Below are 17,500 nucleotides of genomic sequence, written 5' to 3'. Positions count from 1 at the left end.
ACTATATGCTGGAGTTCTAAAAAATGGACTCATTGGATATGATTCCCAACTGCCGATCATTACTTGATATATATACACAGCTCTGGAAAAAATTAAGAGACTACTGCAAAATTATCAGTCTTTCTGCTTTTACTATTTATAGGTATGTGTTTGAGTAAAATGAACATTTTTGTTTTATTCTAAAAACTACTGACAACATTTCTCCCAAATTCCAAATAAAAATATTGTCATTTAGAGCATTTATTTGCAGAAAATGACAACTGGTCAAAATAACAACAAAGATTCAGTTTTCAGACCTCAAATAATACAAACTAAACAAGTTCATATTCATTTTTAAAAAACACAATACTAATGTTTTAACTTAGGAGGAGTTCAGAAATCAATATTTTGTGGAATAACCCTGATTTTCAATCACAGCTCTCATGCATCTTGGCATGCTCTCCACCAGTCTTTCACATTGCTGTTGGTTGACTTTATGCCACTCCTGGTACAAAAATTCAAGCAGCTCGGCTTTGTTTGATGCCTTGTGACCATCCATCTTCCTCTTGATCACATTCCAGAGGTTTTCAATGGGGTTCAGGTCTGGAGATTGGGCTGGCCATGACAGGGTCTTGATCTGATGGTCCTCCATCCACACCTTGATTGACCTGGCTGTGTGGCATGGAGCATTGTTCTGCTGGAAAAACCAATCCTCAGAGTTGGGGAACGTTGTCAGAGCAGAAGGAAGCAAGTGTTTTCCAGGACAACCTTGTACGTGGCTTGATTCATGAGTCTTTCACAAATGCAAATCTGCCCGATTTCAGCCTTGCTGAAGCACCCCCAGATCATCACCAATCCTCCACCAAATTTCACAGTGGGTGCAAGACACTGTGGCTTGTAGGCCTCTCCAGGCCTCTGTCTAACCATTAGACGACCAGGTGTTGGGCAAAGCTGAAAATTTGACTCATCAGAGAAGATGACCTTACTCCAGTCCTCTATGGTCCAATCCTTATGGTCTTTTGCAAACCTCAGCCTGGCTCTTCTTTGCTTCTCATTGATGAAGGGCTTTTTTCTAGCTTTGCACGACTTCAGCCCTGCCCCTAGGAGCCTGTTTCAAACCGTCCTCGCCGTGCACTTCACCCCAGCTGTCGTTTGCCATTCTTTTTGTAGGTCACTTGATGTCATCCTACGGTTGTTGAGTGACATTCGGATGAGATGGCGGTCATCCCAGTCAGTGGAAAGTCGTTTTCGCCCTCTGCCAGTCTGTAGCTTTGTTGTTCCCAATGTCTGCTGCTTGACCTTGTTCTTATGAACAGTCATCTTTGAAATTTTAAGGATGGAAGCAACGTGACGCTCACTGTATCCCTCTGCCAGTAAAGTCAGAATTGAACCCTTCTCTTCCTCACTCAAAACTTCTCTTTTCAACTCTTTTGGCATGGTCAATAGTTATATTTTTGATTCCAATTACTTTTGAGGTACGACTCGCACTGTTTTTGCCATCCAGCTGGTCCTATTGCAAGAGGATAGTGATGACCACAGCAGTGGTTTTTATACTTTTCCTTGTTAAATAAGATTCGGTTCAGGTGATCACCTAATCAGTACCTCACTAAGTGAAATGAGGTGTGCCTGTGTAGGAATTCAACAGACACTTGAATGGAATGGCTGCCATACATGTAGAGATGCAAATTTAATTTTTTTGGGGAGTGATCTCTTATTTTTGTTTCTAGAGCTGTGTGTGTGTGTGTGTGTGTGTGTGTGTGTGTGTGTGTGTGTGTGTGTGTGTGTGTGTGTGTGTGTGTGTGTGTGTGTGTGTGTGTGTGTGTGTGTGTGTGTGTGTGTGTGTGTGTGTGTGTGTGTGTGTGTGTGTGTGTGTGTGTGTGTGTGTGTGTGTGTGTGCGCGCGCGCGCATCTATATATATATATTTTTTTACTTTAAAAATGGTTTTCTCTTCAACTGCTTGGCCGATTAATGCAAAACTTTAAATATAGGAGAGACTCCTCATGGAGAATATTTCACTGATAACTCTGATGTCATAGGTCCCATGGTATGGTAGCTATATTGGATTAAACCCAAAAAAAATTGGACATCTCCGAAACCGTTCAACGATAAAAATTGAAACTTGGCAAATGTTATCAACTCCCCATGGGGTATATACACTTATCTCTATACTAACTGGATAGGAGGGGATGCTCATTTTTATGAAGCCATTTGTCTGCCATCTTTGTTCTCCCAAAACAAATAAATGGGTTGTTAGTAACTAAGGTGAATGTGACTTACCGATGAAATGTGATTCATCTTCTCCTTTGATCACGACCGTCTCGGTTTTTCAGCTGTAAGCAGCACATGATGGCATTTCATAAATACGATAACACTGCTTTTCAACCAATCTTTGTTGAAAAATTAACGCTCGGTACCCGATCCAGTTACCTCGTATCGAGATCAGTGGGTATATATGGTGATAATGATAATGTCATCGGTGAAGTGGTATTCCAGCCATAATTTGTTTAATCTAAATCCTTATCGAAAAAATCTGAAACTTCATATGTCTGATCTATAACCCGATATGAGTGAAGAATCCAATTTATGAAGTCATCAGACACATGGTCTGGTGGCCATATTGGATTGAAAATAAATAATGTAAAAATATATTCTTCTCCTGAACCGCTAAACAGATCGATATGAAAGTTCATACATATATGATCAACGAGTCATGGAGAATATAGTTTGAATTATTATTCATATTCACATTCATTGATGTAAGTTAGGCTTCATGTGCACAAAAATGGTTGTTAAATACCTTAATATTCAATCAATAAAGTTATGGATAACGGCAATGTATGTGACATAATCGGGTGCATTGATGATATGAGTATTTTGGCCATAAGAGTCGCGTGCTCAGTTAACAATGTTCAGAATGAGCGGGTGAGGCAAGACTATGCGTTCTACCGGGTGCCGTTGTAGTTACCTCCGCCTCCCAAGGTGGAAGGAGGTTATGTTTTCACTCCTGTCTGTCTGTTTGTTTGTTTGTTCCTAACAAAATCAAAGATTTTTCAAGTATATTGGTCAGTCGATATTGTTATTGTCTGTCTGTCTGTTTGTCAATCGCCTACAGGTCACAATTCTAAACCGATCGTCATGAAACTTTACTGAGTTGTAGAGGTAGTCTCAACTGAAAAGCCGTTTGATTAGAGTTCAAAGGTCACCTTGAGGTCAAATTTCTAAAATCATTTTTCATCCGATTGATTTGAAATTTGAACAAGATTTGCATATTGCGTCACTGAATTGGGAAACCATCTATTTTTTGAGGTCAAAGGTCACCTCAAGGTCAAACTTCTAAAATCATCAATTTTTATCTGAAAAATTGTAAATTTTCATCCGATTGACTTGAAGATGAAACAGCAATTTCATAGTGCATTGCTGAATTGGGAAACCAACTATTTTTGAGGTCAAAAGGTCAAAGGGAACTGAAGTTCAAACTTCTAAAATCATCAATTTCAATCTGAATAATCAACTTTCATCCAATTGACATGAACTTTGAGTAAGATTGTCAATTTTAATCCAAATAAAATGGACAATTTGATGTATCCCCAGCAACCTTTGGAGAAAGGGGTCAATTTTGCAAGTATCGTGCTCTGCACAATGTCTTTTTCTTGTTTGTCTGTTTGTGTGCAGGATATCTGAAAAAGTTGTGGACGGATTTGGATCAAATTTGGTGGACAGGTTGGATGTGTGATGAGGATGAAAGATTTTAGTGAAGATCCGGATCCGGCTACTAGAATTTTTAAAGTTATTCCTCACCAATGAGAGATAGGGCCAAAAACGACAAATAGCACAATATCTCAAAGTTGTGGATGGATTCGGACAAAACTTGATGGACAGGTTGGGTGTGTGACAAGGACGAATTGATTTGATTTTGGTCAAGATCCAGACCTGGAAACAAGAATTGTTAATTTTTTTTAAGTTGTTCTTCATCATTGATGGGGCCAAATATGAAACACAGTAATACCTTGACATATGAGTTTAATTCGTTCTGTGACCGAGCTCGTAACTCAGTTTGCTCGTATATCAAAACAATTTTCCCAATTGAAATTAATAAAAATACCATTAATCAGTTCCAGTCCCCCCCAAAAAACATTTAAAAAAATGCACTTTATCGCTAAACTTAATTGCTACAATTTGTTTTTTTACATTTTATTTTTTTTATTCCCATTGCCGTTACACTTAATTGCAACAATTAGCCATTACCACAGCTTCAAAATAATCGTAACGCCCTTGGCTGGCGTTCTAGCCTTCAACAAATCCTTCTGCTTGAGAATAGTACATATCGTTGAAGTACTACGCTCAAACTCCCTCGCCAACTCGACAACATGCACTCCACGTTCATGTTTTGCAATGATTTCACGCTTCATTTCAAGCGACGTCATTCGTTTCTTCTTAGCACTGTCCTTTGCAGTTACTTTTTTAGGACTCATGGTTGAGTTACAACAAAGAAATTTGGCAAAATAACTGTACGGTATGTACAGTTTAGATTACTACGGTACGACCCTACTCAACGAGATAACTAAGAGAACTGAACGAGTGAGTGGCGGGAGATGCATGAAAAGGCGGGAGAAAAAAAAAAACAAACAAAAAAAACAGCTCGCTCCACTCGTAACTCGGATCTAGACTCGTAACACAAATCAAAAAATCGTTCGAGCAACGGCTCGTAACTCGGAATACTCATAAGTTAGTGCATTCGTATGTCAAGGTATTACTGTATAGCAGGATATCTCAAAAAGTTATTGGGCTCGATGTGTTCCACAAGATCAGGCATTGCGTGGCAGGGGTATGCGCTCTACCAAGTGCCCTTCTCATTTGTCTGTTTTTACTGACTTTCTCGTTTTAAAATGCACATGATAAATCATTAAAATAACTTGTAACTTGTGTGAAACACTCCCACTAACCTCCCTTCTACCTCCAACCCCATCTCCTTCCAAATTTCCAGTTTTCTTTTCTTTCTGAGAGTTTGTTTCTGCATCAATCTTATCCATCTCATGCATCCTCTCCTACCCCTCTTTCCTCCTCACTTCCCTTATTTGTTCAAGTCTTCCTCTATTTTATCATTCAACCCTGTTGTTGGTGTTCTCTCTCTCTCTCTCTCTCTCTTCTCTCTCTCTCTCTCTCTCTCTCTCTCTCTCTCTCTCTCTCTCTCTCTCTCTCTCTCTCTCTCTCTCTCTCTCTCTCTCTCTCTCTCTCTCTCTCTCTCTCTCTCTCTCTCTCTCTCTCTCTCTCTCTCTCTCTCTCTCTCTCTCTCTCTCTCTCTCTCTCTCTCTCTCTCTCTCTCTCTCTCTCTCTCTCTCTCTCTCTCTCTCTCTCTCTCTCTCTCTCTCTCTCTCTCTCTCTCTCTCTCTCTCTCTCTCTCTCTCTCTCTCTCTCTCTCTCTCTCTCTCTCTCTCTCTCTCTCTCTCTCTCTCTCTCTCTCTCTCTCTCTCTCTCTCTCTCTCTCTCTCTCTCTCTCTCTCTCTCTCTCTCTCTCTCTCTCTCTCTCTCTCTCTCTCTCCCTCTCTCTCTCCCTCTCCCTCTCTCTCTCTCTCTCTCTCTCTCTCTGCTGTTCCTTTTGTTCTGTTGCATTCAGTCTTCTCGTTCTTCCATGAACCTTGACCTTGTATACAAAAAAGTAATCGCTTTGACAAATACTGCCCCTTGTAGGGGGGGGGGGGGTTGTGCTCATGACTTGATCTTGGGTACTACAACCAACACGTTTGCAAAATTTGGTGGAGATCGGCCCAGTTTTTTTTTTTTTTCTCTATGATTTATATACCAAGACTCTATGATACACACAAACATAGAATTGCCTAATTTCATACAGCAAGATTTAACAATGCATAATATTTGTTGAGAGCTCAAAATTTATTAGATAAAATTATTTGATATAGATTCAAGCTAATGGATGGTCAGGTTTTGGTTTGATTTCTTTTTGTATACCTATAGTGTTACAATCTGCATGTTTTCACATGGAACCACAATTTGACAGATGGAATTATGTCTGTGCTGTGTTCAGGCCTCCACAACTTTGGTGCCAAACATTCCCGGAATCCCGGGCCCAGTTTCAAACAGCACCGGTTCGATGCTTCTACGTGGTAGTCCAGTGCCTGGTCCTCCTCCGGCAGAGGCCGAAGCGGTAAGGCCTTGAGTGGTGTCGATAGGCGACTAAGCTGTTCGGCCATCCTGTGCTTGAAATTTTAGATGAAACGCCACTAATTAGAACTTGGTGAAATGCAGCTCTTCTGACACACCTGAATTATTTTGAACATCTCGCATACAGTTGTTGCCAAAAGTATTGACACCCTTGTACTTTTTTCAAATAATTCACCATTTCTTCCAGAAATTGTTGAAATTAAGAAATCTTTTGGTATCCACATGTGTATTTGTTTGGTTTGCAGTGGAACAAAACAATAAAAGTTGAAAAAAATTTCGTAAATCTTCGCTTATTCCACCCAGAAATCCTAAAATGGCCTGGACAATATTATTGGCACCTTTGAGAAGTTGTTTGAAATAATTAGATTTCAAGCAGGTGATTCTCCTTTACTTTGGAATTGAACTCACCTGTGGTGAGTTGCAGGTCCCTACAATATAAATATCACTTATTATTAAACAGTTTGAATAGAGAAAAGGAGTCATTCTGCTGTTATTCACTGTGTGGACCGTAATGAGCATGGAGAAAAGAAAACCAGAGAATTGTCTGAGGAGGTGAGACACAAGATTGTAGCCAAGCATGGACAATTTCAAGGCTACAAGTCCATCTCCAGAGACCTTGATGTTCCTGTGTCCACCATACGCAATGTTATCAGGAAGTTTAAGGCCCATGGCACTGTAGCCAACCTCCCTGGACGTGACCGCAAGAGAAAAAAACTTTATCGAAGATTGCAGCAAAGTATTGTTCAAATGGTGGAGAAAGCATCTCAATCAACTGCCAAACAGATTCAAGCTGACCTTCAGACACAAGGTACGACAGTTTCAACTCGCATCGTCTGTCGCCAACTCAATGAATGGGAGTTCTATGGTAGGAGACCCAGGAGGACCCCAGTGCTGAGAGAGAGACGTAAGAAAGCCTGACTGGAGTTTGCCAAAACATACTAGAATAAGCCAAAATCTTTCTGGGAGAATGTCCTGTGGACAGATGAGACCAAATTGGAGCTTTTTGGTAAAGCACATCACTCTTTTGTTTACAGAAAACAAAATGAAGCCTTCAAAGAAAAGAACACCTTCCCGACAGTCAAACATGGAGGAGGTTCAGTGATGTTTTGGGGTTGCTGTGCTACCCCTGGCAGTGGGTGCCTCGAATGTGTGCATGACATCATGAAATCAGGAGATTACCAAGGCATTTTGGAGTGCAATGTTCAACCTTGTGTCAGAAAGCTGGGTCTCCGTCGAAGGTCATGGGTCTTGTAGCAGGACAATGTAGGACAAAATGCAAGGGTGCCAATATTTTTGGCCATGAGAGGATATGAAAAGTTTGAATTTGGGGAAGTTTGTCTTTTAAAACAGAGTTTGCTTGAGGTCTTTTCAACTTTTTCAACAAAAACAATGACCCCCAAACACACTTCAAAAAGCACCAGGAATGGTTGAAGACAAAACGCTGGACTGTTCTGAAGTGGCCAGCAATGAGTCCAGATCTAAATTCCATTAAACACCTGTGGGGAGATCTGAAAACAGCAGTTTGGAGAAGGCTCCCTTCAAATCTTGGAGAACTGGAACAGTTTGCACAAGAAGAGTGGGCCAAACTACCAGCAGAGAGGCAGCTCATACATGGCTATAGGAAGCGTTTGACTGCAGTTCTTTTGTCCAAAGGCTGTGCTACTAAATATTAAGTCGAGGGTGTCAAGAATTTTGTCAATGCCATTTCTTTATATTTTCTGATTTAAAAGGGTATATTAAGTTCTGAACCCAAAACAAAGCTTCTGCAATATTAACAGTGAAATAAAGAATTGTGGAGATGAAATACTTTTGTCAATTTCAACTTACTTGGAGAAAATTGTGAGTGATTTGAAAAAAGTGCAAGGGTGCCAATATTTTTGGCCATGACAGTATTTGAAAAGTTTGAATTTGGGGAAGTTTGTCTTTTAATACCAGAGTTTGCTTGGAGGTCTTTTCAACCTCCTCTGCAGTGTTTGAAGCTCATGGAGAAGATTGTATACTCTCGTATATGAAATGCAGAAATGCAGGACAAGGATATTCGAAGATAATGAGTTTAATTTTTGCTAAAGCTTTAAACCTCAATCCTCTTGATGGCTTGCTAAAGTCTAATGAACTCGATCTCCCAACTTGCACTATACTGTATATAATTTTGCTTGTGTGTTTCTGTGTGTTTGACTCGTATGCGCTCTAAAACAGCTGGATGGAATGAGTTGAAATTTGGTGGTTATATTTGCGGTATACCCAGGGAGGTTTTAGGGATTAAAAATAAATAATTGTTGCAGGGGTTCGGGTGGAGGGGGCGATGCACATTCTCAACGTAAATATGTATCACTCCACTGGAAGTGTTTCAGTCCCAGCAGATTTGAGTATTATCATGAAAACCTCATAGAATCGAAAACTACTTGACAATTTACATAAGTGCTATATATTTTATGCACTTCTAAACCGCTGGATGAACCAATTTGAAAAGCGTTGGTTGCACTCTGGGTGTGCATGGGAATGTTCAACAAAATTTGGATGGTCAACTCCAACTTAGATTTTCATGTTGATGTTAAAGTGGGGAATTGTCAAACCTGCAAATGCACTCCTTCACCACTGGACTGAAAGCCTTGTGGGGGGGATATATATATATATATATATATATATATATATATATATATATATATATATATATATATATATATATATGTATATATATATATATATATATATATATATATATATATATATATATAGTGAATATACTGATTCTGGCTCACTTTTCCCCATGCAATTGAATGGGAGATTTTCAGCGATTCACATTTTTTCCATAAAAAAAAACCCTTTTTTATCCCAAGGTATATTGATTTGTCTCCCCTTTTAACTTAGGGGCACTTTTCAAATAACCAATGCAATAAGATAAAGATTTGTTCAAGTAGTAATGTGATTTGTTAAAGGTGATTCTAAAGAACTATCTGAAACATGTAAGCCTCGGGACACTCTTTTTCAAATAACCAATGCATATTGTTTAGCTCACTCATTGAACCTATAAGGATTTGTTCATTCTCAAATTCCTTCAATAGTTTAATTTTCTTTGCACAATAATCCCCATCTAAAATATTGAAAAACAAAACATTTGAATCTTTATATTTTTTAAGATACCCCTTTTGTGCTATTACGAAATGATAAACTTCTCTTAATGCTCTTGTTTGACCACCTCCTGAGCCAAATATCATTTTGAGATTATAGTAAATTGTTTTTTCATTGTTCAATTGATAACCATCAAAGTTTTCAGTCCATTCAAGGATATTTATTTTTTTCTTTACATCCTCTAACTTACAAGTTTTTAAATTGATTCGCTTATTTGTTTTATTTACCTTTGTTTTAGTTATTTTTTCAATAAGACTTATTTGATATTTTTCATATTCATTATGTTTTCCATTTATATACCAAGACTGAGATTTTCTCCACTCTTTAGTTTGATTAATACTTGGTTTGACCATTTATATATTGTGAAAAAACACCCTTAAAAAAAAAAGCCCTTAAAAAACCCTAACCCATCTTCCCATCGTTAAAACACAATCTATTCTATACACTCTATCATACAATATCCATATGGAACACAATCTATTCCATTATCTAAAATAAATCTCTTATCAAAGGCTCCTAATGCCTTTTTATTTACTTCTTCACTATATATCTTATGTTTATAACTTCTTATTGTATTCATTTTCCTATATTCTTCTTTCTTATTCATCAAACAATTATAATAATTTCTAAAAGTTATTGATTTCTTTATTACATATTTCTTTATTCCCTTTAACCTCTTATCAATCTGATCACCATACTTATAAGCATATGCCTTTGCTCTCACTCCAATAAACTCACTCATTACTTTTCCACCCAACTCAACCGTAAACTTACCAATAACCTTTTCATTCTTTTTGGAAAATAACTTGCTCTTCTTACGAAAATTACTTGTATCATATACTCCAATATTTTTCTTCATATCTTAATAAACATCATCAGTTTTTATATCTAGGATAAAACTCTCAGTGTCCATATACAACAATGAAACATTTTCACCATACTCTTTCTTTAAGCCATTATACAAATAATCATACATCAATATCTTTGATAAATCAAGAAATGCTGTTCCAATACAAATTGGTTTATCCATTACAATACTTTCCTTTTCCATATGAATAGCAGAAAAGTTCTCTGAAAAAACCTCTTCTCTCTTAAAACTTGGTTTATTTATCAATCTAGAAGCATCTTTCCAAGATGTTGCAAATCTAATGTTTTGCCTGTTTCTAACATTCTCCATTGTCTTTCCAAAGACAGCATTATTCATCAATTTTTAGAATTCCCCTTCAAATTTTACTTTTGTATTTGTTCTCATATCTGTATTGAATTTAATATACTTTTTCATCCAAGGACTTTGTTTAAATTTTAAAACTCAATGAATTTTAGCTACTGTCAATCCTTCTCTCAAAAACTGTTTCAGGCTTCTCTGATGCAAAACATATCCCTCTTTATCATAGAATGTTGTTACTAACTTTTCTGTTGATTTGCCTTTAATATTAAAACTTTTATGATACTCACTTAACCATTCTTTCTTTGGGGTTTCTTTCTCACATGCAAAAGGAAGGTCTTTATGCTTATTATGAAGATCACTCGGGTACCTCAAATCAACTTCAAAATTATAACCTTCTTCTTCCTCATTCAATTCCTCTTGAGAAGAAATAACAATATTCATCAAAGCCTTTTCATAATCCTTTTCTTCCACCCACTCTAATATATATATATATATATATATATATATATATATATATATATATATATATATATATATATATATATATATATATATGAAAGTGAGCCTGGTGTTGGCGCAGTGCTTAGGGCAGCGGCTTGGGATCCAAAAGGTCCTGAGTTCAAGCCCCGTTGGGCCACTGAATTAATACACCAGGGGGTAGACTCAGCCTGTCATCCTTCCGAGGTCGGCGAAATGAGTACCAGTGTACTGGGCCGGTGTATACCCCGGTTAAAATAGGTGTACCATATCCCTGTGTGTCGTAAGAGGTGACCAGGGTTGCGTCAGGAAGGGCATCCGGCGTAAAACATGTGCCAAATCACTATGCGGATCATACGGATGATCCGCTGTGGCGACCCCGAAAGGGAGCAGCCGAAAGAAGAAGAAGAAGATGTATATGAAAGTGTGTCTGTCTGTGTGTGTGTGTTTGTCTGTGACCTATGCACGCAAAAAGTACTGGACTGATCCTCTCCAAATTTCACATGCTGACAGAACATGTACCCGGGAGTGTCCCGAAGTAAAAGAATTGTACTTCCGACTTGCGGTTTCCGAATTGTGACATCATCACCTGATTTCGTAACGTTAATTTTTCGAGTTCAGCCGATTGACATGGGGCCAACGCCATTTGCAATAGAATGAAAAAAATAATGCGACAGTCAATTGAAGACAATAACTTCCGACTTCCCGGTTTCCAAATTATGACGTCATCACCTGATTGCGTAACGTTAATTTTTCAAGTTCAGCCGATTGACATGGGGCCAACGCCATTTGCAATAGAATGAAAAAATAATGCGACAGTCAATTGAAGACAATAACTTCTGACTTCCCGGTTTCCAAATTATGACGACATCACCTGATTGTGTAACGTTAATTTTTCAAGTTCAGCCGATTGACATGGGACCAACGGAATTTGCTAGAGAATGAGAATTAATTAAGTCGCAAATGATGACATGAAACCAGCCTCACATTGTTGAGGCATTATGGTTTTTTTATCTGATGCGGCAATAAATCTTAACATTTTTGAACTCGAGTCTTCTGCATATAAAACATGGCGGGGAAAATATAATATTATAGTGGTGATGAAAAAAATATTAATGGTGGCAGCCTCTACAATTTTACAAATAACTGTGACATATACTCCTTCAGACCCGCCGTCATCCACGGGATTCCTGTGCCGAGCACGGGTAACCCTGCTCATTTAACATAAGGCAGAGATTGAGACATTGCCCATCCATACAAATTATTAGCATCAAAATACATCAAATAATTACTATCTTTTTCACTATCATAATTTGGAAGACATTTATTATTTGCTTTAGCATATCTTTTTGAACACACTTGTGATATTCCACCTCTCTTAGACTTCTCAATCATCAAAAGCATATCTACATCACTGATTAAATCTATATCTTGTTTTGTCATTTTCAACATTGCACTCCAAGCTAAAACAGGAGCTGTGAAATAGTGGGCAGGATCGAATCCATAATAATTTTAATTATGACAGAGTGATCTAAAAGCTTCAAACACATCAGCTACCAATAAAACATCTGTTTTTAGATACAAATCATGATATTCTCCAAGGTTCTTTATCTTAAATATTTTCAAAATTTCTTGTGCGTGTTTATATTCCTTATCACTTATCTCTTCTTCATAAAGGTTTTTATAGAAATTTTCTTTTGAAGGAAGTTGTGTTTCTTTAAATCTCAGAAATGAATCCATAGAATCATAGGGATATATTCCCTTATTAGTAAGAATTTTCTCATTACTTTGAATTTCATTCCTTGTTTGAATTTCCTCTCGAGTTAGCATTCCCTCTTTAATCAGAATTTCCTCTTTAGTTAGAATTTCATTCATTGTTTGAATTTTCTTTGTAATTAGAATTTCATCTTCAGTTACAATTTCTTCATTAATTTACTCATTAATTAGAATTTCCTCTTTACTTTGAATTCTCTCTTTAATCTGAATTTCCTCTTCAGTTAGAATTTCCTCTTTTGGAAAGAATAAATTAAGATTTGGAAAAGACCCCGTGGAGCTTAGATTTGATGCTCGGTAGGCTAGTGGTGTTCCCATAAACTTGTAAGAATCTAGAAACCTAATACGAGTTAATGGTTTTGTGAATATCATTTTTGTCAATGAAATATACTTTTGACTTGTGTTTGTTATGGCAGAAATATTCCCAGGTGTTTTTGAAAGTTCATTTATAAAGAGATGTGTATCATAGTTGGCGCTGTTGTGAAGAAAGACTGGAATAAAAGAAGGAAATTTATAATTAAGATTATAACAGGAATGAGCGGGACCTTAACATTCACCAGTAAGATTACAATGATCCCTAACTTTAGATGCCTCAATTTCCTCCTCACAAATATGACAGATATTGTTCTTTCTAAATTCTAATTTTTCTTCCTCGGTTGATTTCATCGGTTCATTTGTTTCTTTCATTAATTTAGTTAGTCGTACAATCCTTTTCTAATCGTTTTACAAACTCTTGTGAAGCGTTTTTTCCACTATAATGTTCAAGTTTATTGTACTTTTCTCCAACAGATGATTTGATATAATAACAGAAACCACAAGGAATATGTTTTTGCTATTTATTTGTATGTGATTCTTTTGGATTAGGAGAAGCAGTATTTATCTTTTTTAGGATACATTCAAAATCAGCGTATATCACAAATGGGTGCATGATAGATTTATTATAATCTTCAAAAGAAATCTTTTCACCAGGTTTAGGCATTGTAATTACAGCTGATTTATGATTACTACAATATTTTGAATGTTGTTTGAATCGTTCTTTTGTATGAAATGAATTAAGACATTGCTTACAAGGATATATTTTGTTTGATGTTCTGAATACCTGAGAAGAGATTAATCTTGATAAATTATTGATGAATGTATAATGTGAATTCTTTCCAACACTAAAATATTAAAGATTAATGTGTGATTCTTCATTTTTATAGTTGTTTGAAATTTTTAATATTTGAACTTTGTTTGTATCCGTTAATCCATATACATGAATAGAAAGATTATTCTTTTTCTCAAATTTAGGAATATCTGTTAGTGGCATTGGGAATTTAAAATCTTTAATGTCCCAGGTATTCTCATATTTCATATATTGTTTTACTCTTTCTGAATTACAATTTGGTGGATGTAAGTGAGCAAGAACAGACCAGAGAAAACATTTATTATCATTGTTCTTAATATTAACAACTGTCTTCTTTAGTTTTATTTCTTTTGGTTATTCAATATAAGAAGAAGCTTTAAGAGGGTTTTATTTTAGAATGTGTATATCTAAAAATATGATTTTAAAAAATATTAAATCCACTTCCTACCACTGTATTATCAACATCCTCCTCTTGTCTTGATTGTTCTTCATAAACCCCACTGTTCAAAAAATCTTGAAATTATGTTATAAAATGAACATCTGTTCTCGTATAAGGAGTTTGTTCTTCATCTTGTCTTTTCATATTCATTTTCACTCCCATATAAAACTTTAAAGTTTTTATTTTTTTAATGTCTTTTTAATAACTTTTTCAACATCAGGTTTCACTATTTCAATTGATTCAGCGATTGATGATGGACCGGGTTCTCCAAATTGAAAAATCCTTATTTTTATTTGCCCTTTAAATGCCCCATCAGTGTTTTCAATATAATAGTCTCCCTTTACTTTAAACTCATTTTTCTTGTGTTTTTGTGATTGAAGACGTCTATTATAACTACTCTTCCAAATATCCTTTGAGCAGATATCACAATGTTTTCTTTCCAACTCAAGAGGAGATATTTGATGAAATAGATTAAATGTATGTTTGTTGGTTTGAAGGTGCTTTTTTAGAATATTTATATTCGTGATTACAAACATCGCAGTTCGTTGTATTCACCATATTTATAGAATAAAACTTTGCTTAAACTAAAATTTTCTTGATGAAAATTTCGTTTAATTTATAGGTGAATCTGTGCTTAAAACCATTTTATCCTCCAACTTTTTTCACTTTATAAATACAATGTTTCAAGACACAAAAGACAAGTTTCATTCAATCTCTTCATTTGTCAAGGATGTAAAAATATGTCAAGAAATATGTGAAGGATGTAAAATTGAACAAAGATAAATATAAACAACTATTGGATAAAAACAATTATGGTAAATAATATGAGTTCTTCAATTTCCTTCAGTGGAAGGGATTTTACTATGCCTGGAAGAACATCAATTAAAGTATCTCTAACAAAAGTTTCTCCTCTCCTTCTGGTAATATATTCAAAACAAGAAAAAGCAATGAAACAAGAAAAAGTATCAAAAAATAAAAACCTTATGGATGAAGCTTTAGAAAGAAAAGACAAGACCAACTGTAATATGCAAGGAGAAATTTGTATTTTTTTTTCAACAACCCGAAAGATGTAAATCCTGATGAAATAAAGGATGTTAATATATCAGGTGAAATGACATTTCGTTCAATAGTAGTTAAGGATCATTTTAAAATTACCTTTAATATAAAAAAAAATGTTGTAGTTGAATCTGGTAATGAAAAAAGTAGATAGATGTCAATGGTAATACTATTAAAAAAAGTCAATATGCAACTGAATGTATAGATGAATTTTAGTTTAAGTAAAGTTTTACTTTATAAATATGCGAGACTTCCCTGATTCTCCAGATGACAAATTTGAGAATTGTCCTGCGTGTGAAAGACGGGGATGAAACACAGAGTCAAAAGCCTATAAACAATGTATATTCTGTGATTATCTTCTAAATAATGTTAATAAAAAATATAAAAAGGAAAATAATTCTTTTAGATTTACACCAAAAATGAATTACTTTACAAGATTGATTCGAGAAATGAATGTAAAGTATGAGGGTGATAACACACCTTTCCTTACAAGGGAAGAAACTGAACGTATTGGAGAAATGTTCAAGGATTGTTGTTATATATTATTCATGGATGTGATTTTCAGGGAAATATCAACACAAGACATTGCATAAATAAAATAATGGAGTATCTTGAAATTAAACCTGAACTTAGGATAAAATATAGTTTCTAAAAAAGCCAATAATAAATTAAATAATCTGTTTTCCAAATATATAAATGGATGATTTTTTTTACCCATTTGGGAAAATAAGATAAAATTTAACAACCATAAAAATCTCCCAAATTCATTAAGATGTCTCATAGTTGGTTCAAGCGGATGCGGAAAAACCTGCTTACTTTTGAAGATGCTCCTGACTCCCAATTTTTTAGATTATGATAATTTAACAATTTTCACAAAGTCGAGTTTTCAACCAGAGTATCAACTACTCTCACAAGGTTTTAATGCTGGTCTTCAAAAAGAAGATATAATCGGTTTATTTCAACTTCAAAAAAACCTAAATGATTATAACATTGAAGATATAATACAACTATTTTGTGATACACAGAGATGTAAAAAGAAATCAAAACCGATAACTTGTATTCTTCGTGATAATACTGATGTTATACCGTCTCCCCAAGATTTGGATAAATCAAAAAAGAACCTCATTATCTTTGATGATTGTGTTAATGAGAGAAACCAAACGGTAATGGACAGCTACTACACAAGAGGGAGATATTCTTCTTGTAATTGTATTTATCTTAGTCAATCATACTTTCAACTTCCTCATCGTTCCATCAGAAACAATGCTAATACTTTTATTTTATTCAAGTTAAATTCAATAGATATAAACAATTTTTGGAGAGACAATTGTTCTACATTATGCAGTAAAAATAATTTGCGAATTACATGAAGCACACGACTGAAAAATATAAATATATTGTTGTGAAACAAGATGAGCTATTAAATGATATTTTCCAATAAATAAATGGATGTGAAAGAAAGAGCAAGAAGATTTAAGGTTTATCAAGAGTTGGTTTCAAAAGTTGTAAAACAACAGGAAGACATAAAGAAGAAACGCAGACTGAAACTAACGGGTGAAGAAGCATTTGAAAGAAAACAAGAGAAATTTTTTAAACCACTTTTAAAAACTTCCAAAGAAAAAATTGTAGATGTTTCCACAGTTCCCACAGTAGAATATACTCCTAAAAAACTTCAAATGTTAAAAGATTTTGATCAAATGATGGAGGAAGAATTAGAGCATATAGGGGAATTAGAATATCATGATGAAGGATTATTTGAACAACTGGAAGAGATTAATCCGCCCCCTGCTTATATTGTGAATGCTCTTCAAAACAATGAATATTCAGCAGAATCAAAAACCAAAGCGGGACTCATTCCAACAGAACAACCAGCAATATTTAATCTTGTTCAAGAAAAGGTATTGATATTTAATGATGAATTAAGGTTCTTGAGGTCTGCTCAACCCCCTGTTAAACTAACACCCAGATTAATGTTTCTTCCCACAAAAGATGCAAGACAAGCTTCAACTGTGAAGAATGAATCAAAGTATTTTGATAAACCATTGGATATGAAAAATAATGATGATAGAGTATATATTGATCTGCTGAACTCTGTTGATTATAGGGTTTGCCTTTCTGGTAAACGTAGCAAGAATGAGAAGGAGAAACACATTATTCAGGCTTTAAGTATCCTTG

At 35.4% G+C, this 17,500-nt stretch overlaps 1 protein-coding gene across 10 annotated transcripts in view; it reads left to right on the top strand.

Moving 5' to 3' along the window:
- The window catches only part of LOC147027513 (cyclic AMP-dependent transcription factor ATF-2-like), a 156,575-nt gene that overhangs the window by 81,271 nt on the left and 57,804 nt on the right, over positions 1–17,500 (top strand). For all 10 annotated transcript variants that reach the window (XR_015057071.1, XM_085876984.1, XM_085876985.1 and 7 more), the window contains one exon: positions 6,021–6,140. Coding sequence is in view for 9 of the 10 variants with exons in the window: in XM_085876984.1 (XP_085733110.1) it covers positions 6,021–6,140 (120 nt within the window). In the remaining variant the exon portion in view is untranslated. The remainder of the gene's footprint in view (positions 1–6,020; positions 6,141–17,500) is intronic.

The sequence above is a fragment of the Eptatretus burgeri genome, chromosome 4 (assembly GCF_056783735.1).
Source record: "Eptatretus burgeri isolate ZD-2024b chromosome 4, Ebu_testis_v1, whole genome shotgun sequence".
Lineage (NCBI taxonomy): Eukaryota > Metazoa > Chordata > Myxini > Myxiniformes > Myxinidae > Eptatretus > Eptatretus burgeri.
The sequence above is the reverse complement of the archived record's forward strand: the minus strand, read 5'-3'. Positions and strand labels throughout refer to the sequence as shown.